Here is a 23,972-nt window from a genome sequence, read left to right on the forward strand (position 1 = left end):
CATGCAGCATGCCAGGGGAAATCATTTTTGTTGGAATGAAAGTCAAGTACATATCAGTGGTTGTGTTGTTGTGTCTTACTTGTGGAACATGAAAGAATATTCAGCATTAAATCCGAACGAAAGCTCAGGCCTGAAATGACACGTTGTTCCTCTCAGGTGCTTGTGATCTAATTGGCATGTGCTAATCTGTGCGACAGGTTCAGAGGACAAGAGGCGCAGGAGGAAGAGCGGCGCCCACTTCGTCGAGGCCAGGAAGCGTGGACGCACCATGTTGTACCAGCTGACCAGCCAGTTCTCGCGGGGACGCAAAAGAGAAGTCAACCTGGGTGGCGTGAGTACTTTCACCGCTCTCACATACTTCCTGATTGTCTATGATGGTATTTTTATGTGTGCTGACATACCCTCGACGGAAATTAACAGGAGTTACTCAGACGTGCAGCCCCCTCAATCTGGAACTTGAATCATTAATGTTAATGTCTAAAAGATGAGTTTTTAGGAAGACAATATAAGGGAAGTCTTGACCCAGATGTGTGGCTTATCTGGAAAATTCATTATCTGGGTTTAGTACTTTAAGTCCACTGAATGATTTTAAATTGCTTCTCTTGCACTTATTTGCATGGAAGCTGTTGTTTGGTGGCTTTAAATGGACAAATCGCAAAGTCACTGCGGCAGCCGTGGCTGCTGGGAGGCACAATGTGGTTGTCACTGACGGTGAGGTGTTGCGGGTCATAGGCGAAGCTTGATGCGTCACTTTGTTTGGGGGGGGGGGGACTGTCTGGACATGCCAACACCTCGCCAGTAGGAGTCCTGTAATGTAGGTCATTATGTCACTGGCGCGTTCCCTTAAATTACGTTTACCCTTACAGTAGGTTCCGATGAGACTGTGGTGTCTGATGCTTCTATACATTGTCATATACAGTATATGTACAACTCATTTCAGATAAGTGTGTCATTTTGCCGGTGCAATTGCTTGCCTTTTAAGTGTGTGTGGGTGTTTCAAGTACCTTAAAAGGTACGTTGCTGTGGTGAACATGGACATGAATCTGACATGAAATTTGGCTTTTGGACTCTTATCATTCGAACGCACTATCATTTTCCAGTGACCGGCCAAACGTGTTTGCCAACTCCAGATAAGTTGTAGACCGTCAACTAAGAAGAGAGAGCAAGAAAATAAGGGGGAAAGTCAGAATGAAGAAAATAACACCTTTTTATTTCTAATTGAAGCACATTTACATTCCAAGATGAACCATATTTAACTGTTATTCGGGGCCCAAAGGACATGACATTTACTTTGTACTATAGATATTTAACCCTTGTATGGTGTTCGGGTCTGTGGGACCCGTTTTCATTTTTCATCAAAACAAAAATAATATGATTCATTATTTTTACAAACTCAGACTTATTGGCCTTGGCTCATTTTCTGCGAAGAACATATATCAGACAATTTTCATCGACCGCACACCGTAAACCAGAGATAATCATGGACTACAATGCCACAAAAGGAGGGGTGGACAACATGGACAAGCTGGTGTCCGAGAACCTCAGCCTCTGCAGCCACCGTGAGGAGGATTCAGGAGGACAATGCTGGTGCCCCATCCACCCAACCTACAGAACCACCATCTGCAGAGCCTGAGGTAAGTGTGTGATGCTGTTGCAGTATATGTTTGACACTCATACCTTGCGAGACAGAGGTTTTTGTAAAATTCATGATCTTTTCATCATTCTAGGTTGCGGCCGGCAGCAACAAAAAGAAACGCTGCGAAGTGTGTGGACCCAAGACGGACAGAAAGACGCAATATACATGCATCAAGTGCAAGAAGTACATATGCAACACACACACAGTAAAACTCTGCCACTCATGTGTTGAATGGGCTGGTGTTGTACAGGCTGTTATGAAAAGGCAATGTGTTCAACAATGTAATGTGTTCAATTTGTTCAATGTAAACTGTGTGTTGTGCTTTGTGAAATTACCTGATTACTCATGAAATTCAATGAAATTCAAAGAAATAAAAGTCAATAGTTATGAACAACCTTACTTCATTTGTAAATTTGTTGAATTTTGTCCACTCATATCTTGATTATAATTGATTTTCTTGATTTTATCAGAAAAAAACCAAAAACGAGTAGCACTTTAATTCATAAATGTGTTATAACAAAGTTAAAGGGCAAATATTAACCATATTTGCTGTTAATATTGCTTCTAATTGGGATGAAGAAAACATCTGTTGAGTATTTTAACATACAATTGTTTGTGTTGAATTAAAAACCCAAAAATACAGCAAGTCCAACAGACCCACAACACCTGCTAAGAAAAAAATGAACACCATACAAGGGTTAAATTACTCGTGCTGACAGTCAATACATTGGTTTATCGACTGACAGAAAATGTATTAATTAATAATTCATCAAACAATGTCAAACATTATCTTATCTTATACTAAGTGTGAGGATTTGCTGCTTCTCTCACTTTTATATCATTATAACATGAAGACCCAATAATTAAAGGTTTACCCAAACACATTAAGCAGTTGTAATTTAGAAAAAACACCCAAATTGCAGTTTCTGTAAAGGCGGTGATACAAACCCTCACATGAACTTGACCTGCATGCTGCCAACACTTCGAGCTCTGCTGCTGCTTTCAGACCAGACCTGCACCTCTCCTCTGTTTGCCAAACCTCCTGCCGCCCTGCTTCCAATCCCACCTACTTACAGATGGCCTTGTTCACAGACACCATACACGCATTTACAACAGACAGAAAATGATGGCTTGAGACAAACATATGGTAAAACAACATCACATTCACAATCATATGCACAATATTTTTCATTCAGATTTTATTCCGGCACTCTCAGCACGAGACTTTTCACACCAAGACACTCTTTCTGTCTCGCACGTGGATGATATATACACATTGTTGGAATATGAAATTCAGCAAACGGAGTGTTTGATGTGTTCACAGCCTGCTCTCATGGTCTCTCATTCCCTCTCCCTTTCACACATGCACACACCCTCTACTGGTCCCCTATGCTACCACTGGGCCAATTGCCATTTTAAAGAGTTTATTAATTCCCACCGAGATTTTAATTATGAATTCCCACAAGGGGACAAAAAAACAAGCTTAACCTATCACTCACAATTTGACATGAAAATCAGTAAGCAGACATATCACATGTGAAGGCAACCTGTGTTTTTGGATGCAGACAAAAAACGTTCACGTTGGAATGTAAATCAGATCTATTTCTGCAAGGTATTGTTTTGTCTTTCTGGATCTCTGACCGCTAATTCATTTTATATTCATATATGTGCAGTTCATGTTGCATATCAGTGAGTATTGATTAGGAACTAATGTTCACAATTTGTTTCATGATATGATTGGACAGTCAACTATCCTAACACAGCCAATTTACACATTTGAAGGCCCACAACAGACACAATTTCACTGGACTGTTCCTTCATGCACTTCTGAGCTAGTTCAACTAACGTTCAGTTGTCAGAATCATAATAATAACAACAACCTGACTAAACAAGAAGGCTACATTAAACTCGCTAGAAAAGGGAAAATAAAATGGGAACAAAAATGCATCGGTGGGCTGGGACACAGGCTGTGATTCGGGTATGTAGTTAACTCGATATAATACTTTAGTGTACGCTAAATGTGTGAATTGACTGACTCGGAGCAAACGCCACTCCAGCTAGACACGTCCGCCAGCGACCAGGCGTGTGGGATTTATTTGTAATTTAGACTGTCGCCAACGCTGGAAAATAAGCCAAGTCATTGGGCATTCATTGTTGGCAATGGAGAGAGTTAATGTTAAGTCTGTTGCTGTATCTTTATCTCTCGTTCCCATCATTTTCAGTGCCCTCAGTTCCTCCTGTTTTTAGCTTTACACCCTTTTCTTCTCGAGAACCCTTTCTCCATCCGCTATTATACGGTCTCTCTCTCCGCTCTCTCTCTCGCTCTCTCTCTCGCTCTCTCTCTCGCTCTCTCCCCCCCCCTCCCTCCTTCTCCATCTGTCACTACCCTCATCTCTCTTTGGCTTCATCCCTCTGTATCCAGCAGTCTTTCCCCGTATATCTCTCACTCTGTGGCGTCCAATTTTCTTCTGCTTTTGAGTCTTCTGTCACGCTCCCTCTTTCTTTCCTGCTGCTCGGATTTTGTAACCCTCCATCCACTCCAACCTGGACCTCCAATACTTACTTTTTCATGTTAGTGCAATATTAAAGTATAGCCTTCTTGTATTTAACTCCAGCACTTACACTTTCTGAAAGTTAAGAGCTTTTAACCCAGAGGGAGATGCTGTTCTTAATTGTATAAAATCCATTATGAGTTAATAAAATGAGACTAGATCTCCATTTAGCGCTTCAGCCTCCCAGGCAAGGAAGAACAAGGGGAAGCTGTCTTTCTGTTGGAAAAGAAGTAGACGCATGCACAGACCTTTAGATCAGAGCACAACCATAACACACAGAAAGAGAGCCAGAGGTGGCAAGTAAATGCTTAAAGTATCAATAATTACAAAAAGGAAATCCATTCACTGATTTCAAAGGTTTCACCTTATTTTCCGACTGCAGAGGTTGCGTACGAAATACATTGCAAAGTGTTGTTTGTGTTGTGAACATACAATCGTATAATAAGTACATAGCGAAGCACAGTCAATTGTGGAGTGTTGACTGGTATTTCCTTGCTTGTGGTAATTTACAGTTTTTATCGTGTTGTACTTCCGTTGCGTTTTTGAGAAAAAAAAAATTGGGCCTAAGTAATATTTTGGGTTATAAATTAAAGGCCGGCGATCCTCTGCTGTAGTCTAGATTATGTGCTTGAGGGCGTGATTGAGTCACATGGTAAGCCGTGTGTGTATCCTCTTCCCCATCAAGGACAGGCTGTCGTCAGTGCTGAAGCCCAAAGCATACTGGGAGATGTAGTTGGAACAGTAAGCTCTGAGCTGTCCTCAAAGTGCTGGGCTTTTCTTTTCTAATCATTGGGATGTGCACGGCTGACTCAAGTGCCAAAGGTCAGCTGGTGCACTGTAAGGCAAAAAAAACAAAAAACAGTCACGCTTGAGCTGTCGTTCAAGTGGCCCCAGCTGTTGATGACAGTCAGTCAGCATGGTCTTTCTAGATTTCGCACTGTGGTGACAATTGACTGAGGGATATGATGATGAATCACGTATGTTTTGACCAGAAATGATCCAGTGTCAAGCAACCATCACAGTACAGTACACACACACAGTACTGAAAGTTGTATCCCTCTGAACAATTTGGACAGTTTTGCTTCCAATATAACGACAGATATTTCACAAGGAACAATTCGATGATCTCTCCTTTTTTTTCTTCTTCATACAGACTTTTTAAAGGCTGTCCATTGTCTCCCAATTACTTTCAAATTGTCAGTCTATTCCCTTCAAGTCTGCTTCAGAGCCCTTACAAGCCTCCGGTTTCGCTCACCCACACCTGTTTGTGGAGTGGCCACATTGTTCTTGGATGAATTTCTTCTCATTTATCTCTCTGTATCCCTCTCACCACCGCCAAAGGTAATAACTTCTCTTCCTGTCTCCGGAATGGTTAAAAGGCTATTAAGTGCCAAGAGCGTGGCTCCCATTTAGAGAACTGCTCTCTCATTATGTGCCGAATGGATTCCCCCACCTCATCAGCAGTAGCAATTCACGCTTTCTGCAATTGGATTTTCTCAATAAAAAAATGTAATGAGTGGAAGGAAAAGGCAGGACTTTCAAAAATAAAAGCAGACGATGGCTATTGTACCGTACCACCTGATACTTAAAGCACTTATGGCGTTTGGAGGGATGAAGTTCAGCCAAGGCCAAGTCATGTATGAGATTATCAGGCGTCATTGTTGGTAATAACTTTCCCCTTCACTGACCACAGTCCCGTGTCTGTCATTGTGTGTTATTACTGCATGGTCATTTCAATGTTTTATCACTGTCTATAAGGAGGCTGTCATGAATAGATAACAGCAGCATTACCATATCTGTTTCACTTGAGTTGCATACCGTACTGAATCGTCACCGGTCAGATCACAAGAGAGGCTGCTGACATTTATATTGTCTGTTTCTGAAAAATATTGGCACAACAATGTCCATCTGATTACCATTTATTTTCACAGCACTCCACCTCATGACCATCTGGTTATCAAGTTATTCATTTGTGCAGTTTCTCTGATGTGCTTGGTTGTTTTGTGTGTTTATCAATGTCAGCTTAAAATTTAAAAAGCTATTTGTGTGTGAGCGTGCGTGTACTGTTTGCAAATTTATGTATATGGCTGTGTATGCATTTTTACCAAGATATATTTCACTTCTCTTTCAGAGCATGATCAACAAGCCTTCAATACCGGAGTATAAGGTGGCAGCGGTGCAGAAGTCGCGCTTCATTCTGCTCCACTACAGCATCTCTAAAGCCCTGTGGGACTGGCTCATTCTGCTGGCCACCTTCTATGTGGCTGTCACCGTGCCCTACAACGTCAGCTTCACGCCGTACGATGACACCGTCACAGCTGCGCGCTCCACCATTGTCAGCGACATTGTGGTGGAAATGCTCTTTATTATAGGTGAGTGTTGAAAAGAAGATGTGGCTCCCTGATTTTGCCCTGAGGTTCTTGTGCTGAACTGATCACTATAGGTTCAAAATTGTGGTTTGACCAGCATCGAGCCAATTATTTCATATTCACGTCTGAGTCCCTCAACTTGGCAAGAAGAGGGAGGATACCAGCCAACTTTTTTTTATTGTAATTTGACTTTTGAAGTAATTTAATTGATCGATTGCTGCTTCAAAGAAAGTAGAAACTCCCTCATACAGTATAGCACCCAAAATATGGCATGCTAGCCAAACACATTCAGGGAATATGATATATTGGACATGAGGTGTCTACTGTTTTTAATTTAGATGATTTTTACAATTAACACACGGTCTGCACATTGCTGTGTGAGCCAAAATCATCATCATCATCTTACCTTTTAGCTTCTCATAACTGAGATTTGTATTGAGTGATGAGCCAAGAGCTCTGCAAATATCAACAGCTTGGATGACAGATAAGGTTTTTTTTGTTTTTTTTAAATCAAACCATACACCCAGAGGTCTGCTTGTTATGTGTACTTGCCACATTCTGACACGAAGATGAAGATGATCTGTGTTGCAAACTTGCTGATTCATATGGATGCATTAAAACAATGACTTAAATTGGTACACTACTCATTCTATACTTTCAAAAGTGTGAATGACAAACATTGTGGTGTGGTCTCAAGTATATATCACAAGTGAACCACTGGGATTGAAACCCAGCTTGTGATGTTTCTCTTTTTCATCTTTCCTCACTGTACACAATGTGTTTATTGTCACGGTTTAGGCTTTGCCCTCTGTGTCTGTGTGTGTGTGTGTGTGTGTGTGTTTCTCCTGATTGCACTCATCCACCCAGCTGCCTTCAATCTCCTCATCGCCCCACACATGTATACTCCCCTGCTTTCCCTGTTCTGGTTGTGAGGTCGTCCTTGTCTGTGCCAGTCTTGTGTTTCCCTCGTGTTTTCTCCTGGTTCGTACTTTCTCCTTTTTGTGACTTTGGATGTTGTTTTGTGTTTGGATTTTGCCCGCTCCCTGTTGGAGTAATTTTCAGTTTTTGTGTATGACTTTTTATCAAGTAAATAACCATCTTTTTTCAACTCCACCTCGTCTCCAGTGTCTGTCTGCACTTGAGTCTCCGATCTGCCACTTAGGACGTGACATTTATAATTGTATCAGTCAAACACACATAAATGTCTGACCTCGTCCATTTTAATGAACATGACAAGACCATCTTTACGTCACTACCTTCAACCTTTGTATTTGCAGACATCATCTTAAACTTCCGCACCACCTATGTGAGCCAGTCAGGGCAGGTGGTGTACGAGGCGCGCTCCATTTGCATTCATTACGCCACCACCTGGTTCTTTGTGGACCTGGTGGCTGCCCTGCCCTTTGACCTGCTGTATGCCTTCAACATCACAGTGGTGAGTGCAACTGGACAATAATATGTTCAGCTGTCTTTTTTTTTTTTTTTTCACTGGGACTGCTGACATGCAACAAATTGATTACTTATAATGAACAAATAAATAATCCCTGAAATGTTTAGCCTCTAAAATGCATCACCTTGCATTCCACAAGGCGGCTATTGTTGCTGCCTGCCTGGCCATGTGACTGCTCCCTAAATAGTGAATTTTACACAAGATAAGAACATTTGTTTGAGCAAAACAAGTGCCGCTTGTTCAAGCTGTGATATTCAGCTGTGTATATATGCTGTATATGTACAGTCACAGTGTCTTTCCAGAAACAACACAAAACCAAGGGATTAACTCCCCCTCTCCTTTTCTCTGTCACTACCCCCCCCCTCTCTACTTGCTTACTCCTCCTCAGACCTCCCTTGTCCACCTGCTTAAAACGGTACGCCTGCTACGCCTCCTTCGTCTGCTTCAGAAGCTGGATCGCTATTCCCAGTACAGCGCCATGGTGCTGACCTTGCTCATGTCTGTGTTTGCCCTGCTGGCACACTGGATGGCCTGCGTCTGGTACATGATTGGACGTAAGGAGATGGAGACCAATGAGACCTGGGACATTGGTGAGTCTGATTGAGGCCTTGCTAAGAGGAAGCTGTTGAGGTATGCAGGTCAGGTTTGGGGTTCCATCCAGCAAGACCATCCTTTTTCTGTGACGGATAAATGAAGTAATAGTTCCAACTGATTTTGACCATGCATCATCATTTATTAAACAAATCGAATATATCATATTCCGAGTGCTCATTTCATAACTTAAGCATGGTGCTGCCTATCCTATAAGTTTCACTTACCATAGGTACTATGTAAGTCATGTATTTTCTCTGTTTAAATTGGCAAAAATGACAACAAATAAGACTAGATTTTGCTTTTGTTGTGTCCCGTTTAGCTATAAATAGTCATTGCTCACCTATTGGCGTGTCAAGCTCTGCTCAGTGGTGAAATAGTGATGAACACCGTACTCTGGGGCTCTAATGGGAACTGTCTGAAACCGGATCAAAAGCTGGTAAAAGAACGACTGTAAGGAAGCAGCACAGTAATGTCTTGTCTGAGAAATCTCTGAGCGCTTGTCTTATTTCTTACACAGTTGCCTGCGTCCGATCGAAGAGCATAACCATGTTTAGGTTTTTCTTACTTCCAAAACGACTGCAGCCAAGTTCACCCCTACAGTTTAACAACCATATATATGCTATTTATTTAAACAGCAACACGCATACTGTGACATACTGTAGGCTACAGCAACATTAAACATCTGACCCAGTCCGCTGTGCAACATGTGTGTTTGTGTCTCTAATTGTGTGATTGCGCATAGAGTTGTGGCGGTATATTCTGTCTATAGGGACAACCTGCTAATTACACTTGGTCTTGTTTATCCCTCAACAACATGCCAGCCTCATGAAACTGCTGACAATCTCTGTCAGACACACACAGACCCAAACATGCACTTCTGTCTCTCTGAGACCAGGTACTGCAGTGCCATACTGCTACTACCACCAGAGCTGACAGAGCTCAGACATAATAATAACAATAACATCGACCATAACCTTTGAACATTGTTTGCTCATGCTCTTACTTCTCATTCAAGGCTGGCTTCATGAGCTGGGCAAACGTCTTGAGACGCCCTACATCAACAGCACGGTGGGCGGGCCGACAGTGCGCAGCTCCTACATCGCTGCCCTTTACTTTACCCTCAGCAGCCTGACCAGTGTGGGCTTCGGCAATGTCTGTGCCAACACCGATGCTGAGAAGATATTCTCCATCTGCACCATGCTCATCGGCGGTATGTCTGACACCAGGGTACATTCTCCCTCTGGCGTCCTGGCACGCCAGTGCTGGAGGTTCAGCAGGAAGTGGGTCTGATGATTTGGCTGGCCTTTAAAACACCGATTTTTTTTTTTGCCATCTTGATATACCAATAAACAAATCATTTTAGCTGAGGTGGCAATTATTGTTTCAACAATACAGGAGATAATTGTTGTGTGGCAGAACAGTGATATACACAAAGCTGTAAATTACTACAACTATTCAGCCTCTATATTAAAATCTACGTTCTTTGTGTTTCCGTCTCTCACGCAGCGCTGATGCACGCCCTGGTCTTCGGTAACGTGACGGCCATCATTCAGCGTATGTACTCTCGGCGCTCTCTCTATCACACACGCATGACGGACCTGAAGGACTTCATCCGTGTCCACCGCCTGCCCCAGCAGATCAAACAGCGCATGCTGGAGTACTTCCAGACCACATGGTCTGTCAACAATGGCATAGATGCCAACGAGGTAGGAGTCCCTTTCATTGTTGTTGTCATGTAATACTTTTGTACAAGCTGCCGTCTGCCCTCAATAAACCTCTGGGTCATGTTTAGATGGGATCTGTGCACTGCATCTGTTCTACAAACCATTCACAAACCCTTTGCAGCTGTAATTGTTCACGATCGGCTGACTGTACACCAAAAATTTACATCCGATTGAATTTCAAAAGAGGTTAACTGGTGGCAGCACAGTCCATTCCCTAAATACCAATGAGTGTCACCCCTTATTAAATCTGTCACACATCCCCAGCTCCTGCACGACTTCCCCGATGAGCTGCGGGCCGACATCGCCATGCATCTGAACAAGGACATCCTCCAGCTGCCGGTCTTTAAGGGGGCCAGTCGTGGCTGCCTGCGCTCGCTCTCCCTCCATATAAAAACCTCCTTCTGTGTCCCTGGGGAGTACCTCATCCGTCAGGGGGACGCGCTGCATGCCAACTACTTTGTCTGCTCTGGGTCCCTGGAGGTGCTGAAAGACAGCATGGTGCTGGCAATATTAGGTTTGTATTGTGGCCCGGACTGTTTTAGCGTCATGTTTCAGGTGATTATGTAGTGGAGCAGGACGGTGAATATTTACTGTTTTTTATTTCAGGAAAAGGGGACCTGATTGGGTCTGACCTGCCTGGAACCGACCAGGTGATCAAGACCAATGCTGATGTGAAGGCGCTGACCTATTGTGACCTCCAGTACATCAATGTGCGCGGTCTGAAAGAGGTGCTGGAACTCTACCCCGAGTACGCCACTGTGTTCACCTCTGACATCCACAACAACCTCACATACAACCTGCGTGAGGGCAGCCAGGACGAGGTACTGAATATACACTCAAAGAAACCAAAAATCTGGTGTTCATGAAATGTGTCATTAGGGTTTCCTTTTTCACAATTGTAAGCCTGTCTTGTCATATTCAATCCCTAATTTATAACTCTCAAAAATGTTTTCTAACATCTAGTTTCATTGCCCCCCCCCCCACACACACACACACACTGTCTGCTAGAATAGAGCAACCCCCCTCCCCCCCTCTTGACACTTGGTCTACCGCTGCGACCAAAGGGCTGTTGGTGTCTTGATTGTCACACCAATTACAATGCGCGGGTGCCACTGTCAGGCAGCCGTATCGCTTCCCTGTTGCCACCCCAAAGCAAAGCCGGATGACATTACAGCCAGACACTGACCTCCTCTCAGTGCTGCCTGTTACCCCTCAGTTATTTAAGACCATCCTCCATCCGTGGAGAAAATGCACATGTTTTCAAGCATTGTTATATAATCTGCGTAAAGATGCATCTTGAAACCCAGGAATTGAATAGTTTCATGAATTAAAGAAACTGTGTGACAAAGTTCAATGGCATGTTTTGCACGGCATCATGTTGAACCGTGCAATCAAAACAAATGAATGCCAAGATGTCTTTCATGTGTGACTGACAAAGCTGGCAAAGCTCCCCAAAGACTTCCCCAATGTCATCAATAGTGTCGATCTCAAGCATTTGTACTCGCTTCAAGCGTTCCTCTTGGCTCCCACAGGCCTTTCCCATTGTTTGAAGGCTTTCTTGCTCATTAGTTCATTCATTTAAAAAAATGTTTTTAATCATTTGGTTTGGAATATGAAGAACAGGACATCTGTGCTGGCCATGTTCATTAATGGTAGCCATTTTTTCAGGCTGAGTGAAACTGTATTGATGACGGTTTCAAAAAGAAGAGAATTATAATTTTTGCGAGGTTTCATCCCATAAATAGACATCGTAGATGCCATTTGGCACCTGGCAGAATCAATGTGTGTATATACTACAGAGAAGCTCATTATTGGAGAAAGGTTTTCCCAAGACAAAGAATGCATGTTGTGTGTGTGTATAGAGGCCATGAACGTATCCACGTTTTTTAAAGTTCTTACAGTCTTTAATTATGATTCTAGCAGGCTTCTTTGTGGCGTGGCTGATCACAAGCACTGGCTTTCTAACTCTGTCTCAGGCCATCTGCTCAGAGTTTATGCTCAAGCTACCTGATCGAGTTGCCAGGTTCCATAACTCCACACATACATACATACATACATACATACATACATACATACACACATACAGTAGGACTGGTCTCATCCACATCCACACGGTGGGTGGTTTGCGGTTGGAGTTGTTGTATGATGGGAGGTCCACATTACACTCGAGAGATACTTGAGAATTGCTGACTGTGCAGCAATCAGTCACAGTGAAATACTGCCAAAGAAACAGATTGTAGGAATGCCTATTACAGTATAAGGTATCCAAAAGGGACTACTTTATCTTGTCAAATAAAGGAAAAACCCCAGACTACCAGATGGAAAATTATTTAGTTTGATCTATAATTGAATAGCTTTTACTGATGTGGTGTCAATTCCATTATTTTCAATCGGTTTTGGTAGAGTATGAAAGTTTTACAGCCTTTTTTACTGCAAACTGCTGTAGTGGACTTCTACAAAACTACTTTCCCATGCAACAACATTGCATCCTCCATAACAATTCGAGGTAAACATATTCTCCCGCATTACGTTTCTTTATGACCTATCACAAATATCTTTGTAATTATAGTCCATGGAAGTCCGTTTAGGGAGGAGGTCGGGATGGATGGCTGCGACCGTAAATGTCTTTCCTCTGAAGCGTAATTGAGAATGCAGCTTAGTTGTACAGGAACGTCATTTTGTTGGAGACCGGGTTGACTCTCGCAGTGTTTTGGCCGCACCATAGCTGTTTCCAATGAAAAAACACTTATTTTTTTTAACACTGTCACCTGCTCTACCTGCTCAGCACCTGACAGACACAGTTAGCCACTAGCAACTTAAAAGGTAACGATATCTTGATCGTGTGTTCACAGCTTGTTTTTGTTTTGCCCAAGTAGACAAAAATAACAGTTATTGCAGTTCTAAGGTCAGGTTGAATGATTTGGTGTGGAATGATTGATGGAGCAAGGCTTGTTTCTTCAGGGAGGTGGATTTAGAGAGATACAGGATGACTGTTTTCTCCTTGGCAGAGTGGGAAGGTCATTACACCACCAGGGAACCAGCACCAAGTCCCACTTTAACGACCATGTCGCCACAGGGACAGTTAAGTAGTCAGTAGTCATGGAGTGTGAAGAACAAGGCTGGCCGGTCAGGGGTTATAGGGATGCAACCCCCTTTGGAGCCTCATATGACAACAACAGTTTAACAAAGATGACGAAGGCAGCCACTGATAACCGGTCGTGGGAGTGAAAGAAGTTTGAAAAGCCAGAAACATGTGTATTACATGTTGGATGGGATAAAAATACCAACCAGGAGTGGGCTGAAGGAATAAAAGGAGATGACAAAATGTCACAACAATTGTCCCAGGTGACGGTGTCATTTCAAACTTGTCCACGCATTTATCTTCAGCAGACTGGACTACTGTAACGGTGTGTTTACAGGTCTCTGTAAAAAGTCCGTCAGAAAGCTGCAGCTGATTCAGAACGCTGCAGCTCGAGTCCTCACTAAGACCAGGAGGGTGGATCACATCACCCCAGTTCTGATGTCTTTGCACTGGCTTCCTGTCCAACAAAGAATTGACTTTAAAATCCTGCTGTTGGTTTACAAAGCACTGAATGGTTTAGGGCCAAAATACATCTCTGATCTGCTGCTACCTTATGAACCATCCCGACCCCTCAGGTCGTCTGGGACCGGTCTACTTTCTGTTCCCAGAGTCAGAACTAAACATGGAGAAGCAGCGTTCAGTTTTTCTGCTCCACATATCTGGAACAAAGTCCCAGAAAGCTGCAGGTCTGCTGAGACCCTCAGCTCCTTTAAATCAAGATTGAAGACTTTTCTGTTTGCTGCGGCCTTTAATTGAACCACATTCAATTCATATATTAATCAATTTCCTGCATTTCTGCATTTTACTACTGCATTTTATTTCTTGCACTGTTTTTTAATGTTTTAATGAATGTTCTTAATTGTTTTTAAATCTCCTTTTCTTTTGCCTTATGTTTTGATGCTTTTAATGGTTTTATGTGAAGCACTTTGAATTACCTTGTTGTTGAAATGTGCTATACAAATAAACTTGCCTTGCCTTCAAGTACAGCCCGAATATATCAGACAGCTCCTCCTCTCACTCTGAGATATATCAGGAGGAATTTACACTCAGCTGTCAATGGTCTGTATTTCACATTTAACTGTTCTGCGCAAGCATGCCATTTTGTAAGTAGGTATGTTCTTTGCATGAGCAAACGCAAGATAGTCCTCTTGTGAGTGATGGGAAGAAGTCCCTAAATGAAGTCCCTGCAAACCAATTTTGATATGTGGGACACTTGTGGCATCCTTGCCCCATTAATTGCTATTGATGTTCAATTAATGTCATTTGGCACCAATAATCCTGGCTGGCTAATTAATCACTCCACATTGCCTCGGGGTTAGTCTTCGTCAGGAGGAGAATTGTTCCTGCCTGGAATAGATTCAGATTTTCACCCCCGTCCGACGTCTCACAACTAGTTATGTTTTTGCTTTAACCGCCTTTTTGGCGGAGATGATTTTTAAACTCCGTATTGTGCTTCAATGACGGATTCAATTGAATGCGTTTCCTCAGTGAATTGCCTTCCTGCATCAAAGAGCATTGCTTGCTCTGTGCTGGTGGAGCGATAGACTGTGGCTCGTGTTGTCACATTAAGCCATGTTGTCAGCAGCACGTTTTTTCACACACGAGGGAAGACTTCACACTACCACGGTTTCATTTGCCATCCAGCTGATTGTGCTAAATTGCTTGCAACGGTGTAAGACAAACTTTCACCGGAATCCCTCTGCCATCGAGTGTAGACGAAGGATCAGTTATGTGATTCGGCTTGTGTAGCAAAGGCTTTATGACGGGCCACGGTCATTTAGATAGTTCCAAAAGGGTTCGAGTGGATACAACAGTAGATAACAAATTAGAATTTTACACAGTAAATGCAAAGGCATCATCAAAATGAATTCAATATTCCCTGTGGAGTTGTTGACCTCCCCTGGTGTCACACTATATTCCACTGATCAACAGGTTGTAACAGGTTGTCCACAGATGTGTTGCACTAGGCTGCAATGCACCAATGCTGGATTTGAAATACTTCAAAATCAGCTTTGCAAATGTGTTACGAAGAAGGAAATACACTTGACACGTTTATTAGATGTAAAGGATTTTATGAGTGACATGAAATTTAAACATAACTTAAACAACTTTCTTTTTCTTATAAGAAAGCTCCACAGGGCACATTTCATTTCCTAATGTGGCATCACAAGGGTTAAGTTTAATGTGTGACGGTTTGATAAAGAGGATATGAAGTTGAATATATTGTGTCTTTTGTAATCCTTGTTGCTTTCTTTTTGTTACTGCAGGGTCTCGGCAGGTTTTTAAGGTCACCCAGGCTTCCCCACGTGAGTTCAAATGAAATGTTCTTCTTCTGTGAGGGCTGTTGTCATTCCTTTTCCCGAATTTTCAAAGGTGCATTTGTGTCATGCATATCAAATCAACGTTTAACCGGCGTGTCTGGTTTTTCAAGGTAAAACCCTCAGTTTTTTTGGGGTCTTACAGTACTGTATTGCTAGTTGGAGGGTTTGTGGAAGGACTTCCCCTGCAGGTTGAGACTCATTTGGAACAGACAGAGCATGTTGAGTCCCTGGAGTTAGCTCGCTAACTGGGTCAGTAGCTCTCCTAATAGGAAACCTTATGAGATACTTTTCTCACTATGCTTATCGCCCCGCCTTCCGAATATTAAAATACTGTTTACAGTGCTCATTTTATGTAAAACCAATTGTTTTTACTGCCAAGCACACAGTTAGCCATGACTAGAGCGTAATAGATCTGTAGCAGGATTAATGTGATTAAAATATCATCAGCTGTATCTCATTCAAATCTAAAAAACACAATAATGGCTCTTTATCAGCAGCTATCAAAAGGCTTATTTGCCGGATTACTCGTGAAATTATTAGTGTATTGTGAGTGGCATTTTAAATTGGTAACGTTTTTTTTTTTTAACGTGATTCCAATATCTAAGTATTTCAGCATTCATGTAATTATTACTCCAGTATTTCCAAATTAGTTTTCATATCGTCAAACACAACAAACCATGCTGTTCTAGGATCAGTGCATCTCTTGGTAGTGAGAGCTCACATAGTGTACAGTTATTCATGATGCCTGTTGTATTTGCTGTTTTGCAGGAAGCCAGGCACCCCTCTGTGGTGGAAACTAAGGGGGATGACCCGGACGACTCCTTCCACCTCTCTCCAGCTACCCGCTCCCGTCGCAACCTCCTGCTTCCCAACTTCAGCAGCCCTGTTCGGCGTACCTCACTGGGGAACCTCCTGGGGGATGAGTTGCGTCAATTCAACGCCCTGCGGCGCTGCCGTTCACCAAACCTCAGCCGCGGCATCCGCGGGCAGTGCTCATCCCCTCAGCCGCCGTCGAAAAAAGAGCACAGCTCCCCGAAAGTCACAACAGCCTCAACTTCAGCCCAGGGGGAGTCGGGAGCCGGGAAAAAGCCTTCAAAGCTGCTTATCCCAACAGTCACCTGCTTTGGACCCCCAGATCTTAGTCCCAGGTAACCTGAAAGCTATTATCAAATGTTCAGTTTTCAAAACAAGTATAGAAAATAAACAAACTTCATCAAAGTCTAAATGAAAATACTTTTTTGCATGTTGGTTGACCAAAATAGAAAACAGTAGAAACACCCATTTAATGTAATGCAATAGAATGTAATATAATTTTTAAAAAGCTGTAAGTGCTAAATGTCAATGAACTGTCTTCTTTATTTTGACTCCACACTGTTTGTGTTTATATTATATTTCTAATAATTTCATTAACACACTGTAGAGTTTATGCTTTTCTAATGCAGTTCAACGCAACAACACTTCAAACTATAGTCTCTAAATGATCATACAGTAGATTTAACATATGGCACAGTGTCAACAGCAAATAATAAGCTTCACAAAGGCAGAATCCATTCAGACAGTTGTATTAGATTACATGACAGTGTGACAGGGATTTTAACATCTATTCTTCTTTGTATCTCATTTCTTGAAAGAAGTTTATTTTGATTGGTTATCATATAATCTGACTTTCATAGTAACATGAGCAGCAACATGCTAGTTCATTCATTTTTAAGATTTAAGATTTTAAAATGTCTGTCCCCTTTTTTAAAACTATTTCACAGTTTTTCACCTCATTAACAGCACCAATATACCATAGGCCTTGATGCCTCTTGTGATGGTCTAACCTGCCTGTGTCATACACATCCCACTGGATTTTGTAGACCACGTTATGTCTGTATATTCCTAGTTATGCCCGACATAGAGCGTCTCAGATGATCAAAGTAAGGCGTTCGTTGTAACAGACACCTAAAGTCATGCCACAGGAACCGGCATCATCCACTTAATGTAAATGGAGTGTATTTGCATTGCATATTTCAACAGATGTCACTGCATTTCATTACCAGAGCACCTTATCCTCCTGCCCCAACCATCTGTATTCATAATGTATCCCTAAGTCATCCAGTAAGTCCTAGATATGGGTAAGTGCCGGTTCAGAGAGCTCAGGTGTCCGCCCACTCCAGACTGGGCTCTTCTCCTCATGTGCTCAAACCCACATGGGCCTCTGCCAGCAGCAGCTCTCATGCCACATTCCTCGCTCGTCTGCAGGCTCCAGTGATGATTGAAAAAGCTCTACTGTTACATTAACTCCGGCTTCCCTTCTCTTCGCCCCTCCCTGCCAGGGTTGTAGACGGCATCGAAGACAATGGACACGCGTTCCACTTCAACGTGGAGCACAGCAGGCCCAATGCCAGCATGGGAGGCAGCGCCCAAGGTAAGTCAAACCACCTCCAGCTGCGAGGGTCACCTGGGTGCCAGATGGCTGGAGGTAAACCCAAGGGTTCAAACGGTGGATACAACAATGTTGCCCTGACTCCTTCTGGGGGAAATATGAGAGCGCAGAGGAATGAAATGACAGCCGGGTGTCCAAAGAGTCAGAGAACATGGTAAAAGACAACAGAGGTCAAAGCAGTGTACAGATCATCTAACCTGAGCTTTACACTGATGATCGCTGTCATTCTGCCAGAATATCACATTCAGGTCAGTTAAAGTCCAACTAATGTACTTGAGGGAAGCACAACATTACACCGTAGCAGTCTATGTACAGTACAGCTTCCTAATCAGTAAAAGTGTTTTTAAAAGCTGTGGTGTAGGATGATCCTCCTGATTTGGTTTGAGTTGTTCTGGCCGTCATGCAGCGCCTCCCGGAGGATTGCCTGCATTATGTTGCGCTTTCTTTTCCTAGTTTGTGCCTCATTGATTCCACATAATTGCTGCTGTGGTCTGTCTACTGTCATATCAGTCGTTTTTTAAGTGTTCACGAGCTTCCCTCTTTTAGATCCTGACATACAGCAGCAACAACATAAACCATTTCTTTAGATAATAGACATAAGAGTAGAGAACATCGCAGACACGAATCCAAAGCAACAGCTCTAAAACATGTTTTTGCAGTAATTCACGCATAATATTCAACTGTACATATATGCGTGTGTATACATGCAATACATGCACATCCATGTGTCTGTAATTTCTCATCCTCTGGAGAAAGGTTTTTCATTTTAACAATGATAAAGACCTCAGTGTGTGTGTGGCCGAGTTGTGTGCTACTGAGTCAACTACTTGTCGTTTTTCTCCTCCTCATATCTTTAGACTCCACACAGGTCCACACAGGTCTGCTGCTTGAGACAGCGGAGGTCAGACGGAGCATCGGTCAACTCAACCAAAAGGTAAGGTACAACTTCTTAAACCTAGATTAACATTGATTGGACCAAAAATAATGTAGCCTGACAGATCCAAATTCTGCTTTCTATCCCTAATCACATCTGTCTGTAAAGTACTGAACATGAAATGCAGGAAGCACGAATGAATTTTTGATTAGAAAATACAACCTGTGTGCTATTCCACATTAAACCGAGTTCCTGTTCAGAAATGAATTTGCTTCAGAGCTGACCTAGAAAATGAGCAGAAATAGACTTGGTGTGCCTTGTCTCTCAGTCTGCCCCTGCACTCGTCACTTTAATGTAAATAATGCGTAAGCAGGTGCAGCAAGAGGATCCAGATGGGGCCCATGTAGGTGCTTTCTGAAGTCATTAATCAGCAGGGTGCTTCTGCAATGCAGAGTGCGGAGTGCTGACTCGACAATCTGAACAAAAGAAATGTTGGATAACAACCTTGATCTACTTGTGGCCCTTCTCTGACCCCTGTCCCTTGTTCACAGTTTTCTGTCTACTTTCTTCCCTATTTAACTCAGTCTGTGTCCCTCTGGATGCCACTGCTGCGTAAGAAATCATTTATTTAAGTCAAAGAGCAGTTTAAAATGGTTTAGCGCTCTTCAGGGAGATCATTAGAAAATGATATCTGGACAGGGATCCAATATTGAGCCTCAAAGATAGAAACCGATTCATTTGTCACTCTGTGCTGGGGACTTAATTGGGCAAAACTGTGTTTTATGTGCGCTTTGAAGCTATACTGTACTTTTGTAATTTACCACGTTTCCTCAGTGCAATAATAGAATATGCCCCAAATCTGTTAACGTCGCAACTAAACTGTGTGCACTGTCTACGCAGATGGGCACATTAAACCAGGAAGTATCTGAACTCGCCAAGGACCTGCACCACATGATGCATCTCCTTCAGGCCCATATATCTGTGCAACACTACAAAGCCTCCCTTCCTTCACACCCATATGGCATCCAAATGGTGTCCAACCCGTCTACAGTCCCCAACACTGGCATGCCCTTTAACTTAGCTCCAACCTTCCACCCCAGGAACGATCCCGGGAGCCAGGAAGGCCACAGCCAGCGAAGTGTTTCACCCGCTGGCCACTGGAACTACAGTGGAGCTGCTGAAACCCAAACAGAGAGCCAGCACTGGCCTCAATCCTATAGTCCACCTGCCAACTCCTGTCGGCCCCTCTCTGTAAACTCTGCATCCAGGTTAGGCCCGTGTCACAGCTCTGAGAGCATGACAACGCATCTGTGGACAAGCCCGTCTCCTCTCAGAGCCAGCCCAGGCTTCCAGGGTGGAAGTCCAGGCCTCGCACCTCATGCTGGGTATGAAGACTCTGACAACAGACTTGTCGGCGCTAGCCCGACCACCATCAGCCAGTCCCAGCCTACTCTGTGCCTGCAGCCTCCCAGTGATGGTGATGAATACTCTTGCCTTTTGTCCGGTGTCCCTACAGGTACGTCCACACCCAGCCTGCTGGACTCGTCACCCAGTTCGTACCCCCATCGCTCCCTGCACTCCGAATCCCATCTTAACTTATCACAAGCCTCACATGAGGACATTTGCGTTCTGATATCCGCCCCAACATCCCATAATGTGATCCAGGACACCTCCCTCTTCCAAATCGAGGACTCGCACCCCTCGGCCCACCCTGTGTCTGCATCTCCACCCATGTTGCCAGGCCACCCTCTTGGATCCTCCCTGGATTTAGCCTCACAGCGATCGGATGCTCTCGAGCCTGATCTTCCACTGGGCGACCCATCTGCCATAGAACACACCAGTCTGGAGTGCCTACTGGGGAATGGGGGCTCTATGGAGAGCAGGGACAGTGAAAGCGTGTCATCGCAAAGGTCCAGCATTGGTGTTCAGACTCAGAGCACAGAGCAGTCGTGGTGTCTGGACCTCACAGATTAAACTTTCAGGGGTAGACTCACTGACTTCACTACAACTGGGGGGGGGGGGGGGGGGGGTTATAGACATGCAACTACTTACAGTGTTAAAGAGACTTAATTTGTCAAACTCCACACAATTTACACCGTTTCTATGCAAAAGCATGTCATTTGTGCATTATCTTGGGTTTACTGAAGTGTGTCTTTGAATGAAACAGTTCCAGTGTATACTGTATGTTTTGGTCCAACATCCCTTAGAGCCATTTGCAGTTGATAATACTTGTTACCTTGCATGGTAAAATAGTTTTTTCTTTTTCCTAAGGAAAAGGTTTCCAAACTAATGTGTAAGCATTCTACATGACAACCTGTTGATTGTCATTGTGTATTTGTATACGGGCAGCTCAGAGTGGTGGGATGTTTTAATATGTGAAGGAACAAAAATGACACATTGCATATCGGGACTAGAGTATGTGCATAGATTGTTCGTTGTTTTGAATTGAATGTTTTTCTCACTTCAGCATTTTTTTTATTTGAGTTCTTGGACTATGAATATCTACTAAGCAGTACATTTATGATTTCAATAAAATTCCATTGAATGTCTCCAGTTTTATGCTTTTTTAAAGATCCTTTATGAGAATTTAAGACATTTCTTATTGTTTTCCACACCAAGGCATAGTCCTGTGAAATAATGTCTTTCTTACAGATCTATAGTTATATAAACACAGCTGTTGATAAATAAATACATATTTAGATGAAGAGTGTCCCATGAAATATTAAGTACTGTCATTAATTTACTAAATATGAATGCCGAGTGGGGAAGAACATTCAAGAACTTTGTTCTTTTTCAATGATTTCTCCTCAGCTGACAAAATAAAGTATGCAGAAATGTATTGAAGTGTCCTTTAATGTGGCGTCACACTTACCACACTTGATGTATAATTTTCATGAAAAGAAAGTCACGTATTCTGTGAACAACTGTTGAGTTGCATGACAGGATTGGAATATTTTTTCACTGAGGAAATTCAGAAAGTTGTAATAGAGCAGCACTTTACCGTTAACGGGAAGTATTGACCTGTTTCTATGCATTCATCAGAGTTATGCTTTCATTTGTATACTGTTGCATACATGTACTGTATTTGGTTATGACTTTAACGTTTTCATGTGGGGGGGTTATTCATTCTTTATTACCTGAAAGAGGCAGACTAGTCGTAGTTTACAAGTACAAACATATATATTTGAGTCCACTAGAGTTCACTAGAGGTCACACTTGTAGCTGAAAGGTGTGTGTGTGTGTGTGTGTGTGTGTGTGTGTGTGTGTGTGTGTGTGTGTGTGTGTGTGTGTGTGTGTGTGTGTGTGTGTGTGTGTGTGTGTGTGTGTGTGTGTGTGTGTGTGTGTGTGTGTGTGTGTGTGTGTGTGTGTGTGGGGAGTGAGTGAGAAATTCCTCTTATTTGTGACATAAAAATATTTAAGAGTTGCTGCCAAATATAAAATGAATGAATTATTATAGGATGTACAAAAAAATAAAGTCATCCATTTACTAGACAGACGAAAATGTTGAACGGTTGAAAAATATCTCTGGTAAGAACAGAGCAAATCACAAAGTCACCAGTCGGCTTTAGAATATATATAAAGAAGAGAGGATTTGCAGCTGTTATTAGTGATTGTGAATCCAGTGAGTCTTTTGTGAATGCTTTTGGTTTATCCATTTTTTTTAATTTGGGCTGATCTGTCTTGACTCTCAATCCGATTATATAAGTGAATGTACAGTATTGTTCATGCTTGTTGAGATGGAACTGCAGCAGTAACAGCATTTCTGATCATAGCTAAAAACACAAAACCTATGTTCACTAATGTTAACGCTTTAATTCTATATTTTTGTGTAAATTTCATTCAAGCAGTGACATTTTTTTTCATTCAGGGTTTCAGTGCACACACAGATACAATCTTGAGTTTGTTTCATGTCCATTGGCTCAATTTCAACAGGTTATGTCAATAACACAGCGTCCTGTCAGGAAACAGACATAAAGTAACGTGTGTTGTGTTTTCTGACATGTCTTATAGATCTTACAGTCTATAATATATACTCTAATTCATTCACCTCTCATTTTCTCTTTTATATACAGTGATATGGTGTCTTTAGAATTCTTAATCACTCTTTATAATTGGTTAAAATGGAAATGCAAGCTCAAACTGACCCAATCCAGCACAGAAATTAGCAAATTCTATATTAAAAATTTGACCAATTTTTCTGCAGTGAATTAATCAATTTCTCAAATAGAGCGAATACATGACAGTGTTGTCTCCCAATGAGAGGGCAACATCACTTTTTTTTTTGCAACATCCACGTCTGGTCTTGATAAGCCACTCGGTTTATGAATAAAACCCAGATGACAATTTTAGAGTTAATGATGCACTGGATTTGCATTAATTGCTCAACAAGTCCCAATAAAAAGGAAGCCAGCAGCCTTGCAGCACACGTCCCAGGTGGGTTATCTTTAATGTTTTTTTGTAAGTGCTCCCATCAACACTTATAATATGTCATTTGATTTCTAACACTTTTCCATCTTGCTTTATTGGTGCACAGACCGGTGTACACTGTACAGTCACGTGGAAACACGAAGACTTTGATTCTTGCTCTTCTGGTGTTGGTAGGTTGTTGTACAGGAACCCCAACAAACCTGCAGTGTATTTCACCAAAATTGCATGATGGCCACAACAAGCTGCAGCTGATTAATACCTGTAATTCATGTCTCCAGTGTATCTGTTTTGGACTGATTTCAGACCTTAAGGTCAATTATTTGTGGCAGTGAAAATGCAGCACTAGTTGTGATACAAAGGTTGGATGTGATTTTTCCTTTTTCTTTTTCCAGGTGAAGCCTTGAGGTGTAACTGGAGGCACGTGGCAGCCATGTGGCCATGTGGCTGTGGAGGCCTGCTATGGATCAGATCAAGTCTGTGCCAGAATCACCCTTCAAGCTGGATCCCGTAAGTA

The 23,972-nt window shown here is 42.5% G+C and overlaps 1 protein-coding gene across 1 annotated transcript in view; it reads left to right on the top strand.

The window, feature by feature from the left end:
• kcnh4b (potassium voltage-gated channel, subfamily H (eag-related), member 4b) overlaps positions 1 to 21,004 on the top strand; it is a gene marked incomplete at both ends in the record, with an annotated part of 32,579 nt that extends 11,575 nt beyond the window's left edge. The window contains 13 exons of the mRNA XM_079292885.1: positions 198 to 331; positions 6,320 to 6,560; positions 7,835 to 7,992; positions 8,396 to 8,597; positions 9,617 to 9,811; positions 10,108 to 10,307; positions 10,590 to 10,839; positions 10,932 to 11,146; positions 15,675 to 15,713; positions 16,497 to 16,876; positions 18,047 to 18,138; positions 19,014 to 19,090; positions 19,931 to 21,004. Of these exons, the coding sequence (XP_079149011.1) occupies positions 198 to 331; positions 6,320 to 6,560; positions 7,835 to 7,992; positions 8,396 to 8,597; positions 9,617 to 9,811; positions 10,108 to 10,307; positions 10,590 to 10,839; positions 10,932 to 11,146; positions 15,675 to 15,713; positions 16,497 to 16,876; positions 18,047 to 18,138; positions 19,014 to 19,090; positions 19,931 to 21,004 (3,257 nt within the window). The remainder of the gene's footprint in view (positions 1 to 197; positions 332 to 6,319; positions 6,561 to 7,834; positions 7,993 to 8,395; positions 8,598 to 9,616; positions 9,812 to 10,107; positions 10,308 to 10,589; positions 10,840 to 10,931; positions 11,147 to 15,674; positions 15,714 to 16,496; positions 16,877 to 18,046; positions 18,139 to 19,013; positions 19,091 to 19,930) is intronic.
• Positions 21,005 to 23,972: the final 2,968 nt, after the last annotated feature.

Source organism: Melanostigma gelatinosum, assembly GCF_949748355.1.
Source record: "Melanostigma gelatinosum genome assembly, chromosome: 21".
NCBI lineage: Eukaryota > Metazoa > Chordata > Actinopteri > Perciformes > Zoarcidae > Melanostigma > Melanostigma gelatinosum.